Consider the following 27,902-nt stretch of genomic DNA (forward strand, 5'->3'; position numbering starts at 1 on the left):
CTGAACCCTGTCAGTCCCGGAACTGAAACTCCACCCACAGCAGCCCAAGAGACTGCAGAGCAATCTATCCAAAACTGTGCTTGCCAATGGTGCAGGGAGGTAGGGACGATATTTCCAATATGTGAAGTTATAAGAGTTTTTTTTTCCCCTGAAAATACTTTTTGTAAGAAATTTGTGGATTAGAGGAAAGTGGATAATATTTCTGTATAAGTCAGTGTCTCAATGGGTTACACAGAACCTTGAAAAATCACAGGGAAGAGTAACCCATCACCCAAATTGCATGGTTTGATAGACAATGTGAGAATTCAATTATATAAAAATACTAATAAAGGGAAATTATATGATAGCGTGTATTGTGGAAGTAAATATAATTTCTTGAAATCAAGAGAGTTCTAGAAACCACGATGGACAGTCACCATCTGCACAGAAAATGATTCCAAGCAGAATTTAGTTGGCGAATAATAAGATGTTTGTATAATGTCCACTCTGATTTAATATACACCTCTCCGCCTCTCTTGTGCAACCCGTGGACACCCTGCTCACCCACACAGCTGATTTTTGCTGGTCTACATGCTACTGGTCAAAGTAAATATTGTAGCCTCCCTTTTCTTCCATTTTTCTTCCTTATTTTTTTCTCTTCTCTTCAGTCTCATTCTTTCCACTCTGAGCAGAGATAAATGAAAAGGTAGGCTGTCTGGAGTATTGAAATAATTTCTAGGTCAGTGGGTTTGTGTGATTTTATTGATAACCATGGAAAACAGGTAATAGGATGTTTTCCATTGAGCTTCCACAGTCACAATGCCCAGAAATATTCTTATCCTGGTACTTGTGCTCAGAGAGTCATCCTCACAGGGTATTTATGGAGATATGGGTTCCACCTTTTTGAAGTTTATGTGGAATGGCAGAACTGGAAACCTGAGATGAATTTTAGGCAAACAATGTCCCCCTTCCCCCCCCCCACCTTTGCTATTTATAATTTGACTGGGTCACATGACTTCTGTTCTCTCTTCAACTGTTCAACTCTTGGACCATCACAAAGTCTTTGTTTCTTACAAAGCCTAGAGTGCCCCCTAGAGGACTGAAACAATCAGCAAAGACCACTTTATACCAAGCAACTCAGCAGACACAGAGCCCCCCCAGCCCCATTCATTCCATGCTTCCTGATGAAGGAAATGCAGATGGTCAAAATAGAAGCTAACTGCTCAGATTGAATGGGGATTAAAAATGAACCAAATCCCACATGTAAAATGGAATTTCATGGAAATTGATATCAGAAAATATTTTGATAAATCTCAACCTGTGCTGTTTACTTGATTTCTTTAACTTAGTTCAAAATAAATCTACAGGGGCATCTGGATGGCTCAGTTGATTAACTGCTGGGCTCTTGGTTTCAGCCCAGGTCATGATCTCATGGTTTGTGGGTTTGAGCCCCACCTCGGGCTCTGTGCTGACAGCACAGAGCCTGCTTGGGATTCTCTTTCTCCCTCTGTCTCTGCCACTCCCCTGTCCATGCACTCTCTTGCTCTCTCTCTCAGAATAAATAAATAAACTTTAAAAAATTTTTAAATAAACCCATAGAAGAGAGGGGCCAAGATGGCAGAGCAGCATGGAACTTCTCAGCTTTTCTTGTCCCTGAAATGTAGCTAGATCAGCACCAAACCATATTGCACACCTAGAAAATTGATCTGAGGATTAACACAACAATCTGCATAACTTGAGCCACAGAACTTGGCAAGTACACAGTACAGACAGGTAAACTTGGAGAGACAGAAGCCACAGAGGGTAGGGAACTGTTTTTGCAGAGAGAGGACAGAGAAAGTGGGGAGAGTACAGGAAAAGCACTGCCCCTGAAGCAGCTGGAGAGAAAGAAAAAGAGTGGAAACACCCAAAGTGACTGAACAAGAAAGGAAGAAAGGAGAAAGGAGATGGTTTCAATACCAATAGGACTCTATAAACAGGGGAGAGCAGTGTCAGAAAGTCCATAGCTCAATACCTGGTGGTACTCTGGTGGGAAAAGTGAATCCCCTGGAGCAGGCAGCAAGGTCCGAGGGATCCATTGGCCACACAAGGAGTAGAAGTTCCCCTGCTTGGAGGACATTTGGTAGAGGCTATAGGACCTCCCCACAGGCAAAGGTCCCATCAGACACCAGAGAACAGCCATGTTTGTTGATATTGGAACCAAAGTGCCAGGGTGTGGTGAAACCTGGCACCGGCTGTGTGTTGTGCTTTCCCATAATCTCTGAACCTCTACTCCTGTGTGATCACATGAACTTTTTTCTGGGGCAAACATGCACCCAGCCACTATCTCTGAACCTCTGCAACAGTGCAACCACACAAACATTCCCAAGGCAAAGCCAGCAACCAGCCATTGCTCCTGGAAACCCTCCCCCAGAGGGTCAGAGCAGGTCCAAGCTGCAGGGCTCTCAGAAATGAGGGGAATGTAAACACAGCCCCATATGAGATATAATTCAGGAGAGAGGTACAACCTGGTAGACTGCTGGCTTGGACATGAACAGTGTAGAAGAAGGAAGTGGATGGAAGCCAGAGACAAAGGAAGGGTACTTGATTGATGGTCGGTGAGAGCAGAGTTCCAGTGCCATAGACTGGAAGATGGGTGACACCATTTCCACCTCTCCCACGCATGTGCATATATGCGCATGCGAGCCACAGCAATCCACCCCAGTAAGCTAAGCACCACCACCTAGTGGAGAACCCAGCCATTACGTTAACCCCATCCAACCACACCAACCAAGCTCAAGCCCTAGAGAACCACCACAAATCTATCCACAGGCTTAGTGTATGGACTATAAAGTGCTTCATAGTTAGACTTATAGGGAAACTGGATGTTATTCGGATTTCATTCTGTTCATTGGTCCATCTATTTGGGGTTTTTTGTTTTGTTTTTTGCTTTTGTTTTTTTGCTTTTTCTTGGATACAGAAAGAGAAAGAATTTATTCTTATTTTCTGCTTGTTAAAGCAATTTGTATAACTTTTTTATTATATTTTTTAATTTTTTGTATATATACACACACACACACACACACACACACACATATACCACACACATATACAATGGAATACTACTTCGCAATGAGAAAGAATGAAATTATGCCATTTGCAGCAATGTGGATGGAAATGGAAGGTATTATGCTGAATGAAATAAATCAGTCAGAGAAAGACACATATCATATGTTTTCACTCATATGTGGATCTTGAGAAACTTAACAGAAGACCTTGGGGGGAGGGAAGGGGAAAAAATATTTACAAACAGAGAGGGAGGGAGGCAAACCATAAAAGACTCTTAAATACAGAGAACAAACAGGGTTGATGGGGGTTTGGCGGAGAGGGGAAAATGGGTGATGGGCACTGAGGAGGGCACCTATTGGGATGAGCACTGGGTGTTATATATAAGCAATGAACCACGAGAATCTACCCCCAAAAACAAGAGCACACTTTACACACTATATGTTAGCCAATTTGACAATAAAATATATTTTAAAAATTTGTTTAACTTTTTTACTATGTTTTTTATTTTGTAAATTTTTTATTCTATTTTGCTTTCTTCATTTCATTTTATTGTATTGTATTGTATACATCTTTAAGTTTTTTTAATTTTTCTTATTTTTTCTTTTCTTTTCCTTTTTTCTCCATTATATCAAGCTTCTTTCAATAGCCAGACCAAAACATACCTAGGATCTAGTTTCCTTTTGTTTGATTTTTTTGTGTTGTTTTTAATTTTTTAATTTTAATTTTTTATTTTATTAATTCTTTGTCTTTCTCCAAAATGACAAAATGAAGGAATTCACTCCAAAAGAAAGAACAGAAAGAAATGACAACCAGTGACTTAATAAACACAGATATCACCAAGATGTCTGAACTAGAATTTAGAATCATGATAATAAGAATACTAGCTGGGGTTGAAAAAAGCATAGAATCCCTTTCTGCAGAGATAAAAGGAGTACAATCTAGTCAAGACAAAATTTAAAATGCTATAACGGAGATGCAATTTCAAATGGATGACACCATGGCAAAGAAGGATAAGGCAGGGCAGCAAATATGCAATACAGAAGACAAAATTATGGAGAATAAATGAAGCAAAAAAAAAAAGAGGGAAACTAAGGCAAAAAAGCATGATATATAAGAATTAGAGAACTCAGTGACTCATTACAAAGTAATAACATCCGAATCATAGGAGATCCAGAAGATGAAGAGAGAGAAAAAGGGGTAGAAGGGTTTTGTGAGCAAATCATAGCAGAAAACTTTCCTAACCTAGGGAAAGACACAGGCATCAAAATCCAGGAAGCACAGAGAAATCCCAGTAGATTCAACAAAACTGACCACCAATAAGGCATATCATGGTCAAATTCACAAAACACAAAGACAAGGAAAGAATTATGAAAGCAGCAAGGGAAAAAAAAAGTCCTTAACATACAAGGGAAGACAGATCTGGTTCACAGCAGACCTATCCACAGAGACTTAGCAGGCCAGAAAGGAGTGGCAGGATATAGTCAATGTGTTGAACCAGAAAAATATGCAGCCAAGGATTCTTTTTTTTTTCTTTTTTAATTTTAATGTTTATTTTTGAGAGAGAGAGAAAGAATGTGAGGGGGCAAGGGGCAGAGAGAGAGGGAGACACAGAATCTGAAGCAGTCTCCAAGTTTGAGCTGTCAGCACAGAGCCTTACACAGGGCTCAAACTCATGAACCGTGAGATCATGACCTAAGCCGAAGTCAGGCACTTAACCAACTGAGCCACCAATGTGTCCCTACAGCCAAGAATTCTTTATCCAGCAAGGCAGTCATTCAAAATAGGAGAGACAAACAGTTTCCCAGACAAACAAAAATTAAAGGAGTTTGTGACCACTAAACCAGCCCTGCAAGAAATTTTGAGGGGGACTCTCTGAGGGGAGAAAACATGAAAACTAAATAAATAAATACCAAAAACAACAAAGACTAGAAAGGAATAGAGAACACCACCAGAAACTCCAACTCTACAGGCAACACAGTGGCAATAAATTCATATCGTTTAGTACTCACTCTAAATGCCAATGGACTAAATGCCCCAATCAGAAGACATAGGATAATATAATGGATAAGAAAACAAGATCCATCTATATGCTGTTTACAAGAGGCCCATTTTAGAACCAAAGATACCTTCAGATTGGAAGTAAGGGGATGGAGAACCATCTATCATGCTAATGGTCACCAAAAGGAAGCCAGAGTAGTCATACTTACATCAGATGTCCTAGATATTAAAATAAGGACTGTAACAGATGAAGAAGGGTATTATATCACAATTAAGGGGCCTATCCACCAAGAAGATCTAACAATTGTAAACATATGCCCCTAATGTGTAACACCCAAATATATAAATCAATTAATCACAAACATAAAGAAACTCATTGATAATAATACCATAATAGTAGGGACTTCAACATCCCACTTAGAGCAATGGACAGATCATCTAAGCAGAAAATCAACAAGGAAACAATGGCTTTGAATGACATACTAGACCAGATGGACCTAACAGACATATTCAGTACATTTCACCCTAAAGCAACAGAATACACATTCTTCTCAATTGCACAAGGAACATTCTCCAGAATAGATCACATGCTGGGACACAAATTAGCCCTCAACAAGTTCAAAAAAGATCAAGATCATACCGTGCATATTTTCAGAGCACAATGCTATGAAACTCGTAATCAACAACAAGAAAAAAATTTGGAAAGACAACAAATACTTGGAGATGAAAGAACATCCTACTAAAGAATGAACAGGTTAACCAAGAAGTTAAAGAGGAAATTAAAAAGTACATGGAACCTAATGAAAATGATAATACCACAGGGGAGCCTGGTTGGCTTAGTTGGTTAAGTGTCTGACTTTGGCTCAGGTCATGATCTCACAGCTTGAGATCACAGCTTGTGACTTTGAGCCCCATCAGGCTCTGTTCTGATAGCTCAGAGCCTGGAACCTGCTTCAGATTCTGTGTCTCCCTTTCTCTCAGCCCCTCTCCTGCTTACACTCTGTCTTTCTCTCTCTCTCTCAAAAATAAAACACTAAAAAATTAAAAAAAAAAGAAAAAAATAACTAAAACTGCTATACTTGCTGCTCTATGTATACTGCTCAAGCTTGCTCTCTCTCTCTCTCCCTCAAAAATAAATAAACATTAAAAAATTTTTTAAATAAATAAAAAAAGAAAATGATAAGACCACAGCCACAAACCTCTGGGATACAGCAAAGGCAGTTATAAGAGGGACATATATAGTAATCCAGGCCTTTCTAAAGAAGGAAGAAAGGTCTCAGAAACACAACCTAACCTTACATCTTAAAGAGTTGGAAAAAGAACAGCAAATAAACCCCAAACCAGCAGAAGACGGGAAATAATAAAGATTAGAGCAGATATCAATGATATCGAAATTACAAAAAACAGTAGGACAGATCCAGGAGTTTGTTCTCTGAAAGAATTAACAAAATTGATAAACCTGTAGCCAGTTTATTCGAAAAGAAAAAAGAAAGTACCCAAATAAATAAAATCAAGAATGAAAGAGGAGAGATCACAACCAATGCCACAGAAATATAAACAATAATAAGAGAATATTATGAGCAATTATATGCCAATAAAATGGGCAATCTGGAAGAAATGGATGAATTCCTAGAAACATATAAACTACCAAAACTGAAACAGGAAGAAGTAGAGAATTTGAACAGACCCATAACCAATAAAGACATTGAATTAGTAATCAAAAATATCCCCCCCCCAAAAAAAAACAAGAGTCCAGGGCCAGATGGCTTTCCAAGGGAATTCTACCAAACATTTAAGGAAGAGTTAACACCTATTCTTTAAGCTGCTCCAAAAAATGGAAATGGAAGAAGAACTTCCAAACTCTTTCTATGAAGCCAGCATTATCTTGAATCCAAAACCAGAGACCCCACTAAAAAGGAGAACTATAGAACAATTTCCCTGATGAACATGGATGCAAAAATTCTCAACAAGATACTAGCCATCCATATCCAGCAATACATTAAAAGAATTATTCACGACAATCAAGTGGGGTTTATACCTGGGATGCAGGGCTGGTTCAATATCCTCAAACAATTAACGTGATTCATCACACCAGTAAAAGAAAGGACAAGAACCACATGATTCTCTCAATAGATGCAGAGAAAGCATTTGACAAAATAGAGCATCTTTCTTGATCAAAAACCCTCAAGAAAGTAGGGATAGAAGGATCGTACCTCAAGATCATAAAAGCCATATACAAAAGACCCACCACTAATATCATCTTCAATGGGGACAAACTGAGAACCTTTCCCCCTAAGGTCAGGAACATGGCAGGGATGTTCACTCTAACCACTATTATTCAACATAGTATTGGAAATCCTAACCTCAGCAATCAGACGAAACAGAGAAAGAAAGGGCATCCAAATCAGCCAGGATGAAGTCAAACATTCACTCTTCTCAGATGACATGATACTCTATCTGGAAAACCCAAAAGATTTCACTAAAAAACTGCTAGAACTGATCCATGAATTCAGCAAAGTTACAGGATATAAAATCAATGCACAGAAATCAGTTGCATTCTCCTATACACCAATAATGAAGCAGCAGGAAGAGAAATCAAGGAATTGATCCTGTTTACAACTGCACCAAAAACCATAAAAAAAACAACACAGGAATAAACTTAACCAAAGTTGTGAAAAATCTATACACTGAAAACAATAGAAAGCTTATGAAAGAAATTGAAGAAGACACAAAAAAAGTGGGAAAAAAAATCCAAATCCATGCGCATGGACTGGAAGAAGAAATATTGTTAAAATGTCGATACCACCCAAAGCAATCTACATATTCAATGGAATCCCTATCACAATAACACCAGCGTCTTTCACAGAGCTAGAACAAATGATGCTAAAATTTGTGTGGAACCAGTAAAGACCTCAAATAGCCAAAGCAATCCTGAAAAAGAAAACCAAAGCTGGATGCATCACAATTCTGGAAGATGGTAGAAACATCAGTGGTTGTCAGGATTAGAAGGGGGACAGGAAGAATTTTTGTAAGTAAAAGAAAGCTGAACTGATAAGCAAAAATAAAAAACTTTAATAATACACAGGATTTGGATTGGGTGTATTTGGGTGGGAATTTTTCATATGCTCTTTTCCTCAGAAATCAACTTCCAATTTTCTGCTGGTTTAGAAAGTGATCATTGCTTGTTATAAAGGGCCGTGGAGTGCATGGCTATTCTATTACCTAGGAATTTTCTCACTCCATCCACTTATTTACCTTCCCTACGTGCCAATAACTTCAATACACGTATACATACACATGCGTGTGTATGCAAACACACACATATACCAACGTAGGCAACATCCTCCTCCTCAGTTATTCAAAATATTCAAAAATATGTGGGGTTTCTTTTCCCTCAGCCTTTCCAGAGGGCACAGCACACACAGGTATTTGTACACCAGATGTCGTTTTCTTCTTTATCGAATCTTTCATGAAAGTTTGCATTTCTCCATATACTGCTCATTCTCTACAATTTGTTGGCCTCACTGTCTGCTGATAGCTTCTTTTCTGTTTCTATTTGGGTTTGTGGGTTTCTGCTCTGTAGGATGTTTTTCCTATCATTTGAATAGAGTTTTAGAGAAATCAAGAGATAACTTTGTATTTTTTATCTACCATTGTGTTTTCTAACGATTATATTTTTAGGTAATCTCTACATCCAACATAGGGCTTGAACTGATAACCCCAAGATCAAGAGTCACATGCTCTACCACCTGCACCAACCACGCACCCTTAGTCTACCATGTTTATCCAAATGTCTGAGAAAAATACTTAGTATATAACCTTTTGAATTACTTAAAGTATCTTTTAGCATACATTGATATTTATAGAAGTTGAAAATATAGTAAAACCTTGGATTTCAAACACCTTGTTCTGCAGGTGTTTGGAAGATGAGCAAACATTTCTAATAAATTTTAACTTGATAAATGAGTGATGTCTTGCAATATGAGTAGTACCTGATGCTGAACATCACATGATCACAATTGAGCCAATGGTTCTCTCTCTCTTTCGCTGTGGAATTGTGGGTGATGGTCTCCCATGCTCAGATGCTCAGCCTCAGGCTGTGGTGTTTGGCAGAAATCAGTGATTTTTCAGAATGTTGGAAGGTGCCCACAACTGGCACTTGGATGTTTTTTGTCATTTCAAAGCACCTATGGACAGTGTATGGACACTCTTGCTTTTCCATACTAGAGTGAGCTTAGGAATGCTGTGCTTCATTCTAGGTCAGGCTGCCTGCAGATATAGACCCTTTCCTCTGCTGCCTTATTGCCAGTTACATTAAATACAGTATGTGACAAGAGTTTATTAACACTGTACTGTAGTCAACATCCATGCGAGTGTATACAGTAGCCCCCATGCAGAAAAAGGTTGAAAGGAAAGGTGGTAAGAAGAAGGAGATGATTACAGTGGAAGTTGAGAAAGAAGTCATGGAGAAGTACCAATAAGGTATGCGAGTGGCCAAAATTCCAAGGTTTTATGAGAAGTCTACATCTGCATCTCCTCTATAGAGGAGGAGGAGGAGGAAAAGGTGGAGGAATCCCTCACTTCAAATGACATTAGGGAGATGTGTAAAATGTGGAAATAGTGCAAAATTTTGTAGACAATCACCACCTGAATAACGCTGTAGCAGTGCGAGCAATGAATCCTTTTAACAACAATGCAATGTCACATTTCTGCAAAATCCTCAAAAGGAGGCAAAAGCAAGTGTCATTGGATAGGTTCCTTGTTAAAGTTGCAAGAAAAAAAGATTCCATTGAGCCAATAGATAGCAATGATTCCATTAGTGATAGTGAAAGTCATCCTACATACTAACCTTCCTCTCTCTTATCTCCCTCACACCGGTCACAAAGGTTTTCAAAGGGAAGTGCAAGGTTAATCTGTTTATTTTTCCTTATGATTAGTATGTTCTTTTTATTTTGTATTATATTACAGTACTGTAATCATTTTTAAATGAATATTTTTGGGTTGTAGAATGAGTCATCTAAGTTTCCATGATTTCTTATGGGGAAATTTCCTTTCATATACAAGTGCTTTAGATTACAAGCATGTTTCCAGAGCAAGCTATGCTCGCAAACCAAGGTTTGACTGTAAAATTTACATTTTAACCAATTAAATAAAAAAATATATTTTTTTAATTTTTTAATGTTTATTTATTTTTGAGAGACAGAAAGAGACAGCATGAGCAGGGGACGGGAAGAGAAAGAGGTGGACACAGAATCTGAAGCAGGCTCCAGGCTCCGAACTGTCAGCACAGAGCCTGACATGGGGCTCGAACTCACAAACCACGAGATCATGACCTGAGCTGAAGCCAGATGTTTAACTGACTAAGCCACCCAGCTGCCCCATAAAAAATTAATTTAAATCACGAATATATAACTAATATATAAGGAAATGTATTAATATTCTGATCATGGCTCACTCATAAAATCAGCTGATAAGGAGAGAATATTTAAAGAAGATTGTAATATTTGCAAAGTCTGGCAGTATATTTGCAGGGCAATGCAGAGTTTGCTTTTTCTATCGTCATTTTCACTATTTCTCCTCATCCCATATCATTTCCAAAACCCATGATTTTTCTCCCTCTGGGAGAGACATCGGAGAAATCTATAGGATTTTCTGCCAGTATGACCTATGTATCTATATTGTTATAAAAAGTCAGTCCAAGAGCATTTAATCTCACCATATTGCCTGAGCACTGAAAACCATCTCACTCGAGTTCTTACTGTTCCAAAGCCAACTGATCTACTTAACTGGCCTGGACATGAGTCATTTCCTCAATTATGTGTCTGCCCTCTCCCTTCATTTTGAACATCAGCCTGTGTCTACAATCTGATTTACTAGAAAAGAAACTAGGCCACAGGTCCCTTGCCTCTCTTTCATTGTCACTTCCATATGTTCCCCTCCTGTCTTCCCTCCCCTTCTTTCTCTGTTCAAACCTGGTTTGGGGCTGCAGCTCTCCCATCACCTCTCCTGCCCATCCTCTGTCAGGAAGACATGGGACGGACACCACCTTCTCGGGCACACCCTGGCTCTCTCAGTGTGTCATTGGACACAGCAATACCCACCAGGGGGGCCTCAGCAGCTTGTGGGGCTGGACTTTCACTGCAGGGTGAGCAAGACACCACTTCAATGTTATGTGGTTTCACCTTGAAATTACTTAGGTCCTGACGGAGGAACTACTGGAATTTCTCATTGCACTAATGAACAGCTGGGTTTGGGGAATGTTCCTTCTGGTTCCCATGCTCTAGCCATTTGTATGACTTGTGTATCAAGCAGACACTGAGGGGCAAACCACCATACAGAGTGCTGGAACCAGAGTGGATCAGTCAGAGATGCTCAGCATCCCAGGCCCTGTTCTGCTCAGAGTTTGCGCTCAGCTCCCCCTGCAGTCCCTGTCACTGTGTCACTCAGGGCACAGTAGTACACAGCCGAATCTGACACTTGCACTGAGGATTTCACCAAGTGGAAGGTTTTGGATTTTCCGTCATAGGTGGCTTCAAAACCTTTGTGACTTCCCTTCTCCTTGTCCCTCAAGGCTTTCAGGAGGAGCTGTGGACCTTCTCCAGGATACTGGACATACCAGAAAAGAGTGGGGTACCCTGTCGCTGAATAAGTACAGTTTATAGTCAGGGACTCCCCTTTGGAGAGGGTCACTGGGCCTTCCATCTGGGTCACTGAGTCTCCGTGGGTTCGTCCTGGGAAAAAAGAAAAGAGACCTGTGTTACCTTGGGCACAAATCTCCTGGATAAAATTAGAGTTATAGGTTTTGCTGTCACAATAGATGAAACAATCCAAATACTAAGAGGCATTTTACTTACCAAGCATCAAGAGTACCACAGTCACGAAGCCTGGAGAAGAGTTCATCTCTAGAGTGTCACCTAGCTAATGTGCTTCATTCGTAGCAGGAAGCATTAGAGAGACAGAGCAATGATCAGTGGAAGCCCACATTTCTCAGGAAAGGTGTTTGTGTTAGGAAGCTGCACCCCCTGCTGGACGGGGACTGGAAAAGGGTGCATGGTGGCCAGAGTCCTCCCAGAGTCAGCAAGATGTCTTTGTCCCTGACTTTTTGAGGCGCATGGCAGTCTTCAGGTGGCACTTGGAAATCTGAACAGCAGCAATCCTGACCTCCCAGGTCTACTTTCTTCTTAGGACACTACCTGATGTGGAAGTTCTTTAACAGAACATCCCAGCGCGTTTCTGTAGCTGAGAGGATAACAGTCTCTAAAGCATTAAATACAGTACTTTATGCTTTCACGTATCCACTGTGGGCCAGCCTATAATCCACTGACCCCCAGAAAAGGGTTGAGGTTGAATATATAGAAAGTTATAAGAAGCCAACTCATTACTGAGTGCTTCTGTGTTTTTCAGCATTGTAACCCAATATTTAGAATACCCACTGTCCTTTTTTAAGCACTCACTAAATAATCTTAAACAAAATTTATAAACAAATAGCTTTTAATTGAAATACAGTATTTCTTGGTCCTAAAATAATATGAATTGTAAGGAATACAATCTTCTTAATAAAAGCTTTCCAGTAGAAAAGTCATACTATTTTATAGTCAAATATTTTAGTCGTCAAGTATTCCTCATTTTCAAAATCATTAAAAAGTAAAATAGTGTGAATTCTAGACAGAAGAAACATCATAAATGAAGTTGTCGAATTCCTATTGAATGATCTGAGATTCTTATCTCATTCTCTCACTGTTTTGTTGACTCTTATATGTATAAGGTGACTGTTATGTGAATTAGGCAACAATTATTAATCCTATACTATTAACAAGTTTTAGCCTCAAAGGTGCTTTCTATTAGAGTTTGCTGCCAAGCTTTAATCAAATAATTTTTCCTCACAAGGTAAGGAATCAGGATTATCAGGATAAGTTTTGGAGAGGCACACATCTTCTGTAGCCCTGTAAACGTTTATCTCCAGACACATAGATGGAAGTTTAGCTCAGGCTGTTTGCTGGGGCCACTCCACAGATTCACATCAAGCAGCTTCCCAGAGCAACATGGGAATGTTTTCCCAGATGCAGAGGGAAGTAAGAAACTCGGGCCTGGATAACTTTTGTGTTCACACATCCCTTCGCTTCTCCTCCACCTTGCAAATCACATTGTCAGAACCTGCCTTAAAACTATGCTGGAAGGAATTTGGGACAAGCAGCATGAAACTTCTATTTAAATATACAGGGAGAATTCCAGATAGGTGTGGATGGTGCTGGCTTGAAAATAAAGAGGAAGTCATTATCTATAACTCTTTAAAAAAAAACAACTCAAACACATTTTAGCTGATTTTTGAGTCACATGTTTCCAAATTTCTTTAGCCAGTTCTTCTAGCTGAATCTAATGGCAAAATGGCAAATTCTTTACGGTGCTCTTGTAGTCATCAATAAACAATTTCTTTCTTTTTTTTAATGTTTATTTTTGACAGAGGGAGAGAGAGAGTGTGTGCGTGTGTGTGTGTGTGTGTGTGAGAGAGAGAGAGAAAGAGAGAAAGAGAGAGAGAGAGAGTGGGGGAGGGGCAGTGAGAGAGGGAGTTGGAGGATCTGAAGCGGGTTCTGTGCTTACAGCAGAGAGCCTGATGTGGGGCTCAACACACGAATCATGAGATCATGACCTGAGCCCAGGTCAGATGCTTCTGACTGAGCCACTCAGGTGCCCCTCAATGAACAATTTCAATACAGATTTTCAGGGATCAGGATGTTTTTGATGCATGATCTTTCTTACCTAGGGAGGTATTTTCTTAGAGTCAGGTTTTCCCTCTAACCCTACATCTGAGCTGCCACAGCCCTAGGCACTTCCTGTATGGGACGGCAACTCCCTGCCTTGGGCCCTACAGCAGAGGGATGTATCAACAAGAGCCCTGGGGTTTGGGCACCTCCCTCCAACACGCTTCTCACTGTAGACTCCGTCAGTGCAGAGAAATACACTGGGGAGTCCTATAGCTATGAAGCTGAGATGGCAAGATGGATGGATTTTCTCATCTTCTGGAAATTGAATGAGTAGCAACCTTCTGTGGCATTTTGTTCACTCTAAGAATCCTGAAGAATAAGGAAAATCATCTTCCCACTGCTGGGCTGCTTGTGTCACAACAGACTGTAACTTAGATCACTGGGGTCATATGTGCATTCCAGGATGACAGCCCCCTTGTCCTGCACTAACACTGCTGGTTGGGCCTGAGTTCCCTTCGGGACAATATTGGATCCTGAAGGAAAAAAACATGGAATCAGAGGTTTTAGAGCGATGTGGCACAAAGAAATCCTTTTGTATACCACTATGCCTCCCTCCCAAGGTCCCCACAAGACACTGCCTATCTCCCGTTTTTAGGTAACTGGGTAGGGACGTTTTCACAGGGGCCATCCCCACTTAGACACATGACCCTACCTTGAAGCCGTGACCACCTTCGGAAGGCTGGACAGAAGCATGTTTGAGATCTTCCACTCATGGTAAATGGTAAATGTCTACTTCAATTTCAGGGCTGGGCACTGTGAGGGGAGCATGCCAGGTGAGGGAAGGATGGCTGGGTATGTGCTGCTGCCGCCCCAGAACAGGAAACAGGGGCTTCCTGGGGTAGCACGTTGTGTGGGTCATGTCACACTTCTCCCTATACCAGCTGAGAGTCTCACTGCCCAAACATCCTTTCGCATTAAGCGACTCTTAACTTGGAAACAATTCCATCTGAAAAAGAACTTGTAAAATTTAACACTGAAATGAGGCTTGATGGTTTAACTGTGATACGTTCATTCATCGCGTCTGTGATGAAAGTGGGTGGATGGCACTCACTTAAAAATACTACCTGTGATGGATTATGAAAACAACATAAGATTAAGAATCATGTATGTTCACGCTATGTTTTATCACCTAACGTAGAAATAAATCACGTTATGATAAGAAGGCAAAGTGTTTAGACTAATCACTGTAGCTCTTTCAGTCTACCTGTTATTATGTCAGTATTTCTCTTCTCTCTCAGTATCTGTTCATGTCTCCATGTTGGGGCCAAAAGCAGAAAAATCTAGTCACTCTTTGCTGAAGAGTTTAGACTGAAGCCTTCAGACAATATATCCTGTCACTGAGGTCTCTTCTCTTCACTGTTTAGTTTGACAGCTCAGCTCTGTTCAGAAAGTGCAGAGGAAACCAGAGTTTGGTCATAAGGTTATCCAACCTTTGGATGTATATTTTTGATTACCCCAGTTGAACCACAGTCTGATAGTTTCTATGCTCAGTTCTGAAGATAATAAACCCTAGGTGACCCCATACACCTCAACAGGACTGCTGATCATACGATATTTGATTGTAATACGCATTCTCTGGGTATGTACATTAAAAGTAAGGTTGTGGGCCTCCTGGCTGGCTCAGTCTATTGAACACTTGATCTTGATTTCAGCTCAGGTCAAGATCCCAGTTTCATGGCTTGAGCCCTGCTTCAGGCTTCCCATGGAACCTGCTTGAGATTCTCTGTCTCTCTCTGTCTCTCTCTCCTCCTGCAACTCCCCATAAAATTAAAGAAACAAAAAGGAAAGTTGTGTCCTAGGGATATTCCTCAACATCATGGCAAACAACAAAAATCTATTATTGTTGGTCTCCTGACACAGTAGCAAAGTCTTAACGTCCTTGTCTCAAAATCATTGTAGCCTCAGCTACATTGTTTGAAGCATCTCCAGAATTTGTACTGCAGTCGCCATGAAATATGATGGAACCGCATAGAGTACCAACTATCCTGCTCTCTAAGTGATAGACTATAACTTTCTGAAAACACCTAACATTTTTCTACCAGCTGGCTGAGTAAATGTGAAATATTAACTTCTCCTATTTTTAAACTCTAACACATTTCTCAATGAAGGGAACCTCATGATTGTGCTTCTGACTTTCAGGAAGTGTCCATGTCTAGGCTCAATCTTTTGGACACTCTCAGACAAGTTTTTGAATTAATAGATTTTTAATCTTATCTTAAACATTGAAAGAGACACCAGACTGGTCATGCAATTGCTACTCCAGACTCCCTTACAAAATCCAATCACATAGCAAGAACTTTAATTCAAGTGGCTGAACTAGCGAATATCTCTAGGGCCTATCAATTTACAAAAACTTATGTAATCAGTGTCAGTCAGTATGTCTTTAATGTCCTTCACAGCTTCCAAACACTATAAACACAATGAGGTGCCTTAACTTTCTAACTTTCCTTAACCCTCTCACGCATCCAATTAAAAGGGACAGCAAATACATGAATTACTGGATGTCTTCATGCTATTCAAAAACTTTTTGTCATGAACAATGTCTCATAATACAAAAGACACTGCAGAAGCTAGGGGAAAATGAGGTCATGGTGCTGAACACACCTTTCTGACCAAGGTTCTTATGCAAGCACTTCTGCCTGAACATAAAGACAAATCCAGTAATTCCATTTTAGATGTTGCAAACTTGGCCTCAGTTTTTAAAGAATCACTGAAAGTGATGATTTGTTGCATCCATGAGAACAGGATATATCAAACCTAGGACAACTGCCTGGTGGAGCCAAATGATCTGCACCAAACACTTGTAAAACTCTGCAGAGACCACGCATCACAGAAGGGACAGTTGGTTGCGACATGAAACAAACACTGCTGCGGAAACTCTCTAGGACGATCAACATGGGGCTGTTCGTGCCTGTTCGTGTCTTGGAACCAACAAAATCCCATAAAATCTGGAAAGCTGGAATATGGTCTGGAATTCCGTCCCAAGGAAGCGTTTGAGTATCTCCATAAGGAACTTACACAATTGCATTCCCTCCAGGAGCCATGAGTGTGTACTAGTTACAGCATTTCATTTATGACATGGATTGAGCACTCTCCCATCAGAAAATCACAGCAATCACAAAAAAGAGAGCTAAATATCAAGTGGACTTTGTGTACTACCTGAGCCGTTTCCGTTAATTTCTCTATAGCAGAGCAAATTTCTCTGGGACAGACCTTACGTAAGGTTTGCCCTCACACAGAAAATTCACCTCTACTATCACCCCCACCCCCAATCTTCTCTTATAGTGGAACAACAAATGGAATATTAACACTAAAATTGGGGTATCAGTGTGGCTCAGTCAGTTAAGTGTTTGGCTGTTGATCTTGGCTCAGGTCATGAGCACAGTTTGTGAGTTCAAGCCCCCTGTCGGGCTCTGTGCTCTAAGCCTGCTTGGGATTCTGTCTCTCCCTCTCTCTGCCTGATTGCTTACCCTCTGTCTCTCTCTCTCTCTCAAAATAAATACATAAACTTAAAAAAAAAAACTGAAATGGGTTACTATAGCAGACACCCTGGAACAAGTGTGGCCTGGTACATGTTAGCCTTAGCCCTCAGGCCCTGCAACCTTCCCTCACGAAGTCCTGTGCTGTCTTAACATAAACTGCTCACTGCAGCCCATGTAGCTCAGATGTCCCAACCCACACATAGTCCAACCTTCACAAACAGAACTCGATCAATAAACCCTTCACACTCTTCCTTTCATCCCAGATTATAATCTGGCCTTTCATTTAATCAGCTCTGAACAAAATCCCAGAGAAAGACGTCCATGGAGACATGTGAAATGACCTTATGAGGTACTATTTATTACCAGTTCAACAGATAAAGTACATAAAATGGATCCTTGGTTACACGTTTACCATCTAGTATGACATCATGGATCCTTCATTGACAAGAATGCAAAATATTGCTCATATTAGGAATCTTAAACTGAGGTTCTTGAGAGAATCAGCAGAAGCAGACAGGTCACAGAGGTGAGTGCCGACCCAAGAAACTTGAAACAAACATATTACTGTATAAAGCAGACAACTCTATCCAAGACCATTAGAAGAGAATTCTCTTTGATGTTTGGCACCACTGATTCTCATGCTCTTCTTTCTATTCTTTTGTTCCTTTGTCCTTTTAGAAATATATTCCCACTTTAATGATAAACGTTACAATTTTTGAATTACATGACTTTGTTCTCTTACTGGTAAAATAACTTGTCTGAGTAAAGCCTTTACCTGACACAATACCCATCCTGATGCTATAATTCAGCTATGCAAAGCCATTGTTAGCGCAACAAAGATTTTAAAAAAAATGTTGTGTATGTTACTTTGTGTCATCTCCTTGAAAAGCCAAACAATAAACATACCCCAATTAGTGCAAGTAAAGGGAATTTTAATCAATAAAATTTGTCTTAAATGTTAGAAAAATTTAGAATAGACTAGATACAACTAGACTTCTGTAAAGAACATGTCTCAACCTGACTAGATGAGTTGGTCCTACAGTCCACTAAACCACTACATTTTGATGGCTATAGTGTTTCTTCTCTAGAAACATGAATCAAATCTTTAAGAGTCTAAACACTTGAAATGATGAGTATAACTCATCATTTTTATAAAATAACTTAAAAGTTAAAAAAATCAGGGATAAGAAACACTGAGATTGTGGGAGAGGCAGAGACCATACAGGTGCCTGTGGCATGAGCTTCTTCCCACTAAGATGCAGAGTTATCAAAAGATTATGTATTGTCAGCTCCCATTCATATGACATTCTTATAAGATAAAAATATAAAACAACAAACAGGTGTACAAAAATTTATGGATGGCAGAGAGTGTGATTAGAAAGTTATAGAACTGGGGTGCCTGGGTGGCTCAGTCAGTTAAGCTTCCGACTTTGGCTCAGGTCACGATCTCGCAGACCTTGGGTTGGAGCCCTGCCTCAGGCTCTGTGCTGACAGCTCAGAACCTGGAGTCTCCTTTGGATTCTGTGTTTCTCTCTCTCTCTCTCTCTCTCTCTCTCTCTCTCTCTCTCTCTCTCTCCCTCACCTGCTCTTTCTCTCTCTCTCTCAAAAATAAATAAGCATTTAAAAAAATTTTTTTAAAAGTTACAGAACAAGGGATTTGGGTGAAGTGATGAATTCGTTCTGCATCATGATTGTATAGTGGTTAGATGAATCTATACTATGTATTAAATTTAATATTCACAGATATAACTGTATCCAAAAATAGCCCATTTTTCTATAGAATTTCTTTTCAACGTTTATTTATTTTTGGGACAGAGAGAGACAGAGCATGAACGGGGGAGGGGCAGAGAGAGAGGGAGACACAGAATCGGAAACAGGCTCCAGGCTCTGAGCCATCAGCCCAGAGCCCGACGCGGGGCTCGAACTCACGGACCGCGAGATCGTGACCTGGCTGAAGTCGGACGCTTAACCGACTGCGCCACCCAGGCGCCCCTATAGAATTTCTTTAATACAATTTTAAAACATTGAGAAAAGAAAATAAGTGATGTGACTTCTATTTTTATGACTGCACTCTGCCTAAGATGTATATTATTTTCTCAGCTTAGGAAACAAAGCACCAGCCATGCCAACTGTGAGAGGCAAAATAATGGACAATAAATAAATAAAGAAATAAATAAATAAACATCAGGTGGAAAATGGAGGAGAAAAAAAAATAAACACAAACTTAAAGATATGATTAAGTTAAGGATCCTCAGATGAGGAGATAATCTTGGATTATGTGGGCCTAAATACAGTCACATGTATAGTTTTAAGAGGAAGCAATGGGAGTTTTGAAGACAGGAAAAAGAGACATCAATGAAACCATGGAGGCAGAGGTTAGAGTGAAGTGGTCATAGGCCAAAAATGCAGGCAGCAACCAAAGCTGTAAGAGACAAGGAATCATGTCTCCCTAGAGTGTCTGGAGGGGGTACAGCCTTGTTAGCATCATGATATCATCCCAGTGAAATAAATTCAACTTCTGGCCTTCAGAACAAAGGCAGAAAGAATTTCTGTGATAAAGCCTGTGATATACATCGTCCAGAGGCAGTGGTAACAAATCCACCATCCATAATGAAGTTTTAAAGCCTGAATGTATCTGGATCTAGGCTATGAACTGACTCTGCACTCTGACTAGCTTTTTGTTTTCTTCTGTTGAATACATTCTCGCCTAAGTATGAGAAAGCAGTTGAGCTAAGAGTAACTGCACCCTCTCTCTTCTAACTTGGTTTAAGAAGAAAGAAAACATTAAAATATAAACTGCCCTTCCCTCTGACTCCTTATCAGGCTTGGAGGAAATGGAACAATCAAGAGTCGCCTTCCTTCTACTGCACAGGAGCTGGTGTATAACCATATAATCAAATAATCCAAGCTGACTGAGGTGTTGGGCTACAATACTGACCTTTCTTATTCAGATATTTTAAACCTAATTTAACCTAATGACTTTCCCTACAACAACAAACCAGTTAGCTTATAACTGACCACCATAACTCAGCCAAGAGGGATCATTCTCACCATACTGAATCATCAATTGTATCCATCTTTAGGAAGAATATGAGATGTCTTGAAAATAGCCTGCTATTGAGTAGGGGTGGGAGAATTAGGAAAATAATTATTTATGCAAATTCTTTCCTTATATTGATTCTATTTTCAACACTAAAAGAATTCCCTTTAAAATTTTTTTTTAATGTTTATTTATTTTTGATATAACACAGGGGAGGAAGAGTAGAGAGATATGGAGACACAGAATCCGAAGCAGGCTCCAGGCTCTGAGCTGTCAGCACAGAGCCCAACTCGGGGCTCAAACCCACAGACCATGAGATCATGACCTGAGCTGAAGTTGGTCGCCCAACCAACAGAACCACCCAGGCACCCCACTAAAAGAATTACTTTTTAAAAACGCTGCACAAGTAATGCTTAACTCAGTCAAAATATGAAGCTAAGATAGGGAAATTTGTAGCAAGCTATCTCTACAATAAATGTTAATCTAAATGCCTTCTGCAATCCACTAAGAATACTTAGGTGAGGTGCATGATGAATATATATAATAATTTTGCCCACATATCCCAGGAATAAAGATTCCAATCATTAGGAACAATAAAAATTAAATGTCTAGGAGTAAGTTTCTTTACCTTAAAACAATGGAGCTTTATTGAAAAACACATAGGTAAACAGAAGGAAACACTATGTTCTTCAATAACCAAATACAGACTTTTAGGAGCTTATTTTTCACAAGTCAACTTATAAATTTAATTTACTCACAAGCTTAAATAAAAATTCTAAATATATAGCAGAATTCACCTTTTCCTTCTTCCATTAATAAACATCTATTGATGATCAACTATGTAAAAAAAGTTTGTGCTGTATAATTATGATTGAAAGATACAACTTTCCTTTCTAAATTATATGATTGTAGATGTGAAAAAATACTAACAAAGTTTTGAAAAGAGTCTTAATTCTCAATTCAAATTCTTGACAAATCTCTTCTGCTTTTAATTTTCCTCAAATATACATAACACACATACCATCACTGGGCTCTCAAGAAAATCCTAACTCACATTTTCTCGAGAAGAAAATATTCAGAACACACAGAAAGGACTGCCACATATTGCCAGAAAGACAGAAGAGGAAAAAAATTAAAAATATTACTGTGACTTGTGAAAATCTCTCACGGAGCTATTAAAAATCAGGTGTTAGAGGAGAATGCTCAATTCAGGATATAACATTGAATGGAAAAAATCAGAATCCAAGTTACATTAGAATTTAAGAAGAGAGTAAATGAAACATTGATAATAAATTAGCTGGATACACAATTATCAATTTCACACTTTGCTTTTTACATATTTTCTATATTTAGCACACAATGTTTTATAACAGAACAAAAGCAACATCTGAAGTACTGGAAAGATAAGAGTTGAAAGCTAATGCATGACAGGAATGTGACAATTTACCAAGAAGTTGTTTGTATGACAGGAGTCTGAACAACAAATGTAAATCAGCTTTAAACCTGAATTGCAAAATAAAACCTTACTACTCCCTTCAAAAATCCAATAAGCAGCAATGATTCAACGAAATGTTCTAACCCTGTCTGGGTCATCTCGATCCCAGTTGTCTTCAGTTATGCTTTAATGTCTAACACATTAGCTTCCACCTGCAGGCAAACAATAGCACAAACGATCTACTTGAAGTTCTGTGTCAAAGGACAGGGGTTGCCCAGTCACAGGTTTGGGTGCAGGCAGCAGGTGTCTGGGACGCAATGTGCACTTGCTGCACAGAAGTAGACAGCTGAGTCTGCAGGCTGGGCGGATGCGATGTGCAGGGACAGATGCTTGGCCGTCTTATTCAGTAAAACAGTGAGTCTTTGGTCTTCTTTTTTGGCCACACTTGAACGAATGTCTATGATGAGCTGGGGACCTTTTCCAAGTTCTTGCTTATACCAGGGGAAGTAGTCTGAGGCACTGTCTGAGTAACTACAGGTGATAACAGAGCTGTTTCCCTCCTGGACACTCAGGGTGGAAGGACTCTGCTCCACATTCTCTCCTCGGCTGAGCCCTGTGCAGAAAGAAAAGGTCAAAGAAAGGAGAGCAGGTCCCGCGTTATTGTGCTTCAGAATCCCCCTTTTCTCCACTACCTGGAGGAAACCTGAGTAAAGCCAGTCTTGACTGCTGAAGACTATCCACTCATTACTCTGTTTCTCATAAACACTCAACTCACAGTGCAGTGGCAGCCACAAGAGCGTGATGAAAGCCCCCTCGGATGTCCTCATGGTTCCTCCCAATTACAATTACGATCACTTTCAGAATTGCCACCTCCAGCCAGCACAGCTACTTCTAGTACCGGCCCGCCCTTCTTTCCTGCATCAGTCAGAGTGGTTTCCCACGTGTCCACCAGCCAATAAGGAGACGACTGTGCTTCTGCCAGACCTAACTCATGCAAATGCTCTACCATGGACCCTCCGCCTGGTCTGCGGCAGCTCAGGTGCACCCTCCTGTGGTCACGTCTGTACTGAACTCACTGGGGAAAACCTTCCCCTACCCCGTGCCTCTGAGGGTCTCAGACGCATAATGGCAGCAATACGTCAAACAAATTACATCCTAGACCAGAGACTAGATGCACAGGAAGAATGTAAACATTAAGATTTATACCTCTGCACACTACTGAGTCACTGTTAAGTTCAAAAGAGTAGATCCTGTTGCTGTTTATTCAATGATGGGCCTCGTGTACATGTTTGAAACGAGGAAGGAATCATGACTCACTGTCTTAAACAAAGAACATAGAAAACCTTCCGTTTCTGCCAAATCTACCAGCTTCATTTGTCTGTTATGGAGAAAAGCTCTTCCTAAAAGGAACATGTAAGCCAAAGAATAAATATTTCAAATGCCTCTTATCTCAGACGCTGCTCTTCTGAGCTGGTCTTGCCTGTGACCTGGCAATTTCCAGAGAAGTGACATTACCAGCAGTCAAAATGCGGAATCTTTGTCAGTTAATATGACTGTCATAAAAATGTCAATGATAAAGGAGCAGGGGGACAAGTCCATGAGTTAGGAAACATTTTGACTTGGTTATTTGTGATGGGAAATCTGACATGCTCTCAGAAATCTATTCCTATTGCTACAAGGATTTTATACTGCAAAGTATTGGGGGAAAGAATGGAAATTCTCACAACATATCCGGTTTCAGATCCAAAATATGTCGCCATTTATACTACAGATGCTTTTATTTTCTGATATCAAAACGGTGCCAGATCCAAAATGTAGTAAGTGACTCAAATCCTTAGTAGAGGTTCCTCTAACGTGTAAGCCAACTCTCCTAGCGTAGATTTCTGCTGCCTTGGCGAGTCCTCAGATTCCATACTTTGCCATTTTTCTCCCAAACTCCACTACAGTGTTCCAAAGACACTGATAAAGTTCTTTGTCCTGTAGATTTCCAGAATTATCCCTTTCTGGCAAAAATCCTTTCTCATCTACTTTAATAGTTTGATATTCTCCAATTACAATGTAATGAAGACAATCTAGGGAAGCCTAAATATTGCCATGGCTGCCCAGGGGAGTAGTACAAGTAGACTACTCATCATGAGAACAGATCCTAGGGAAATCAAGACTGCCTCACCTACATTAAGTGGAAGCCCTTTTCCTAAGGATTGTACTCACTACTCCTCTGAAATTAGGCAGAAAAAAAAATCCTCAATCACATTCCACACCTTTAAAAATTTAGGGACAACTCTGATGAAGAATCAAAATCAACATATAAACTTGTCTGTAAATATAAATTGTGTGTTTTTACATATGTAAATTTTCTCCATTCTAAGATTCTTCCTCATTTTACTCATCCATACTCCTCCATAGGATAGAATTCCCAAAACCTTCTTTGGGTGAATTTCTCTCTTCTTGGAGACATATACTTTAAGTCAATATTTTCCCTTTTGAGTTATGTTATCCAGAACTGAACGTTATAGTATGAGTATGCTCTATTTAGCATAATGTCCTATATATGAGCTGTAGCACAAGTATAATCATTTCTTGGGCAAAACTCATAGCCCCGTGATTATTTCATTGAATGTTGCCTGACTCATCATCAAAAAGTGTAGACCTAGCAAGGCTTTTTCTAGTACATTCATGGATGGCCAGCTGCATGAGGACGATATTCCCCCGTAGTCTCCCAATGCAGTGATTACATTTCATAACAATGTATTAGTGATGCTCTATATTCACATTTTGCCTTCAAGAGATGTCCACCTGGGATATAAATATATCTGCTATTTTTAGGAAAGTCCTTAGAAATGCATGGAGGTGTTCAGTTGACACAATCATCCTTGGCTTTCACCTCCAGAAACCAGTGAGGAATAAGTAAGTTTGCAGGTAGAATAACAGTGGCTCAGCCTGAGTTCTTTTTCCTGCCCAAAGTGTCAGATATTTACACAAATTGCAACTCTCCATTCAGGCAATCAAACTGATTGGACCATGGCTCTCCCAGACCCAAACTGCAGAGATATAAGTGGCTGGGCTTGCATTAGACACAATCTCTTTACCCAGCAGGATGGCCCTGCAGCAAGGAGGCAGTGGGGAGAATGCCAAAGAGGAAGTGAGGAAACTCAGTTTCTTTCTCTCCCAGCTCACTGACAACCTAATTGTTCCATGGTACCATCTTGGGTACAGCCTTTGTTTTGTAAAATGAAGTGGACTAAGCCCTTCTAAGGGCTCTTCCAGTTCTAAATTTCTTTTGTACTATATAACAAAGCAAGTCTTTTGAGGACTGGCTGTGAGCAGTATGGACTGATGTGAGTGTGAGGAGAAATTGCCTGAATCATGGAACCCCAAGCCCGTTTCCACAACCACATGTGATCTTGTGGGTCTGAGGTTGCTCCTAACCAATGCTAGGGCCTCTTCAGAAGCAGAGACAGAGTCTTCAGGGTAAGATCCTCTTTGGGTTTTCTTTTCTTCTGGGAGACCAAAGATGGTTCAAGGAGGATCCCAATCTATAGGGGGAAAAAAATGGAATAAAATGGAACTTTACTCACTCTGTATAAAATTTACCACAGGCAGTGAGATGGGGTTGGCTCCATGGTGGATGAGCTTACTCAAACATATGTAAAGCAACAAATACTTTCTCATACAGCCTGATTGCTTTCTGGCTTCTAGTTCCCTTATTCCAGTTTAACTTGGGTGTTCAAACTTCCCAGGCAGAGCTGGCTATATAATTGGCGATATGCAATGAAACAGAAAATTTGTGGCCCCATGTTTAAAAAGAAAAAAAAATTAAACTATGTAATAAAATATAAAACTGTCTTTAAAAAAGTCAGCCTGAGTGGTTGAGTAGATTAAACATCCAACTATCAACTTGGGCTCAGGTCATGATTTCACTGTCGAGGGTCAGAGCTTGCCTCAAGCCCCTCATTGGCACCGTGCTGGGCATAGAGCCTGCTTGGGATTCTCTCTCTCTTTCTCCCTCTGTCCCCCCTTTTTCTCTCAAAATAAACAAACTGTAAAAAAATCAAATGTAGGGGTGCCTGGGTGGCTCAGTCAGTTAAACGTCTGACTTCAGCTCGGGTCATGATATCCTGGTTTGTGAGTTCAAGCCCCACATCGGGCTCTGTGCTGACAGCTCGGAGCCTGGAGTCTACTTCAGATTCTGTGTCTCCCTCTCTCTCTCTCTCCGACCCTCCCCCATTCATGCTCTGTCTCTCTCTGTCTCAAAAATAAACATTAAAAAAATCAAATGTATATTAATATATAAAAATATTAATATAATAAACATATACAAGTTATTAAACATACCAAACCCTAAAAAAAACCCAATAATACTTTGGTAGTGTACTATAATAATATTTTTCTAGGTTGCTTTCTCCAAATTAATTATTAGGTTATCAAAATTTATACTTTTAGTAACTTCATTTCAATCGATATAACAATGTAGTTGTTGGTAAATGTAATACTGCAAATGAAATTTTTGATAATTTTTAATTTTGAGAGGAATATTTCTGTTGGTGCAACAGATCTTAAAGACTGTTTCATATGCTATGAGAAAATTAGCATAGGTATCTGATAAATTAATGAAATATAAAGTAAATCTAGCACTGATGTTTCTAGTGGAACAATTTTTATATATATGACTTTACATACCATTCAGTTTCATGTAAATCTGAATTTAAATTTAAATTTATACGGAAGCATTTAATTGGTTTTTCTGACATTTTCTGTAACTTTAGGACCATGTTTATGAAACTAAAATTGGCTTCATGATTTCTATACAATTCAGAATGCTTGTCTATGTATTTTATTGTGTCTTAAGTTATAAGAAAAATGAACTTCAAATTAGCTTCTGTGTTAATGAGCGGTTATTGAATCAGTTGACACTTCTCATGAAACTGTTATTCTTTTCCATTGAGGCTCTTATCTTTATCTTAAATTTCTATTTCAAAGCCTACGGATCTTTGCTTTCCCATGTGGCGGCAAGTTCCAAAACCAGAGATTCTAAACATTTTAAGAACTAACATCCCTCCAATATGCTTTATGCAATGTGCACATACACACTTTCATTTTGAATAATTTATTGTCAAGGTTTACCGCCACCAGCTTTGAGCCTTCAAAGCCCCAGATGGTCCCAAGCACGCTGTGCAAATGCGGCTGCACAAGGGAGGCTTCCTGGTGGAGGAGCCTGGGCTGGGAGCCCAGCTGCAGTTTGGGGACAGGCTGCAGAGCAGCAGGGAGCACTGTGCCTCCACAGCACACAGATAGGTGGCTGAGTCTTCCTGCTGGGAGGCCCTGATGTGCAGGCTGCTGTGCCGGTCCTTAGTGTTCACCGTGCAGTTCAACCTCCCATCCTGCTTCATCCCTGAAACTATGTAAAACAGTCGGGTGAGGCCGCCGCCCCCAGGGTTCTGTCGGAACCACTGCACATTGTTCACCGAGCTGGAAAAATTGCACCTCAGGGTAGAGCTGGCTCCCTCCTGGAGGCTCAGGGCTGCAGGTGTCTGCTCCACGTCCATCCCTCTCACCCCTGCTTGGAAAGACAAAACCAAACACAAAAGAAGTCACTGCAGAGCCACTGAGGCAGTTTTCAAACCCATAAAGTATTCCCGGGAACACCCGCTGAGGGTGTAGACCCTGCAGGAGCTCTGTGCCAGCTCCCCCTCCACTGCGGGCTGTGAACCTCCCCAGCCCCCGTCTGGGACGCCCCCACTCACAGCAAACCTGCACCCACAGAAGCCCCAGCAGGGCTCCCCGCTGTCTCTTCATGACTCCTTGTCTGGTCGCTGATGTGCCTTCACCCCTACTCTGAAGAGTGTAGAGTCTTGGGTCAGAGAAGTTGTGTTGTCAACAGTCACCACGTCCCTCCAGAATCACTGAGCACCAATCACGAACCCTGTCAGTCCGGGGACTGAGACTCCACCCACAGCGGCCCAGGGAGACTGCAGAGCAATCTGTCCAAAACTGTGCTTGCCAACGGTGCAGGGAGGTAGGGACGGTATTTCCAATATATGCACTTTTAAGGTCTTTATTTTTCTTAAAACATGTTATGTGAGAAATTTGTGGGTTAGTGACTGAGGAAGGGTGAATGATATTTCTAGAAGAGTTAGTGTCTCAGTGAGTTACACAGA

General features: G+C 40.3%; 3 gene segments (V, D, J or C); all 3 read right to left on the minus strand.

The window, feature by feature from the left end:
- Positions 1–11,416: 11,416 nt before the first annotated feature.
- On the minus strand, positions 11,417–11,980 carry LOC121026536 (T cell receptor alpha variable 9-2-like). The segment is given in 2 exon segments: positions 11,417–11,756; positions 11,880–11,980. Coding segments are annotated over 2 exon segments (381 nt in total).
- Positions 11,981–21,879: 9,899 nt separating this feature from the next.
- LOC121026534 (T cell receptor alpha variable 13-1-like) lies at positions 21,880–22,725 on the minus strand. The segment is given in 2 exon segments: positions 21,880–22,357; positions 22,520–22,725. Coding segments are annotated over 2 exon segments (387 nt in total).
- Positions 22,726–24,342: 1,617 nt separating this feature from the next.
- Positions 24,343–27,631, minus strand: LOC121026533 (T cell receptor alpha variable 22-like). The segment is given in 3 exon segments: positions 24,343–25,280; positions 26,869–27,301; positions 27,489–27,631. Coding segments are annotated over 3 exon segments (555 nt in total).
- Positions 27,632–27,902: the final 271 nt, after the last annotated feature.

Source organism: Herpailurus yagouaroundi, unplaced genomic scaffold (genome assembly GCF_014898765.1).
Source record: "Herpailurus yagouaroundi ecotype Mexico unplaced genomic scaffold, PumYag 128048, whole genome shotgun sequence".
In the NCBI taxonomy this organism is placed as follows: domain Eukaryota; kingdom Metazoa; phylum Chordata; class Mammalia; order Carnivora; family Felidae; genus Herpailurus; species Herpailurus yagouaroundi.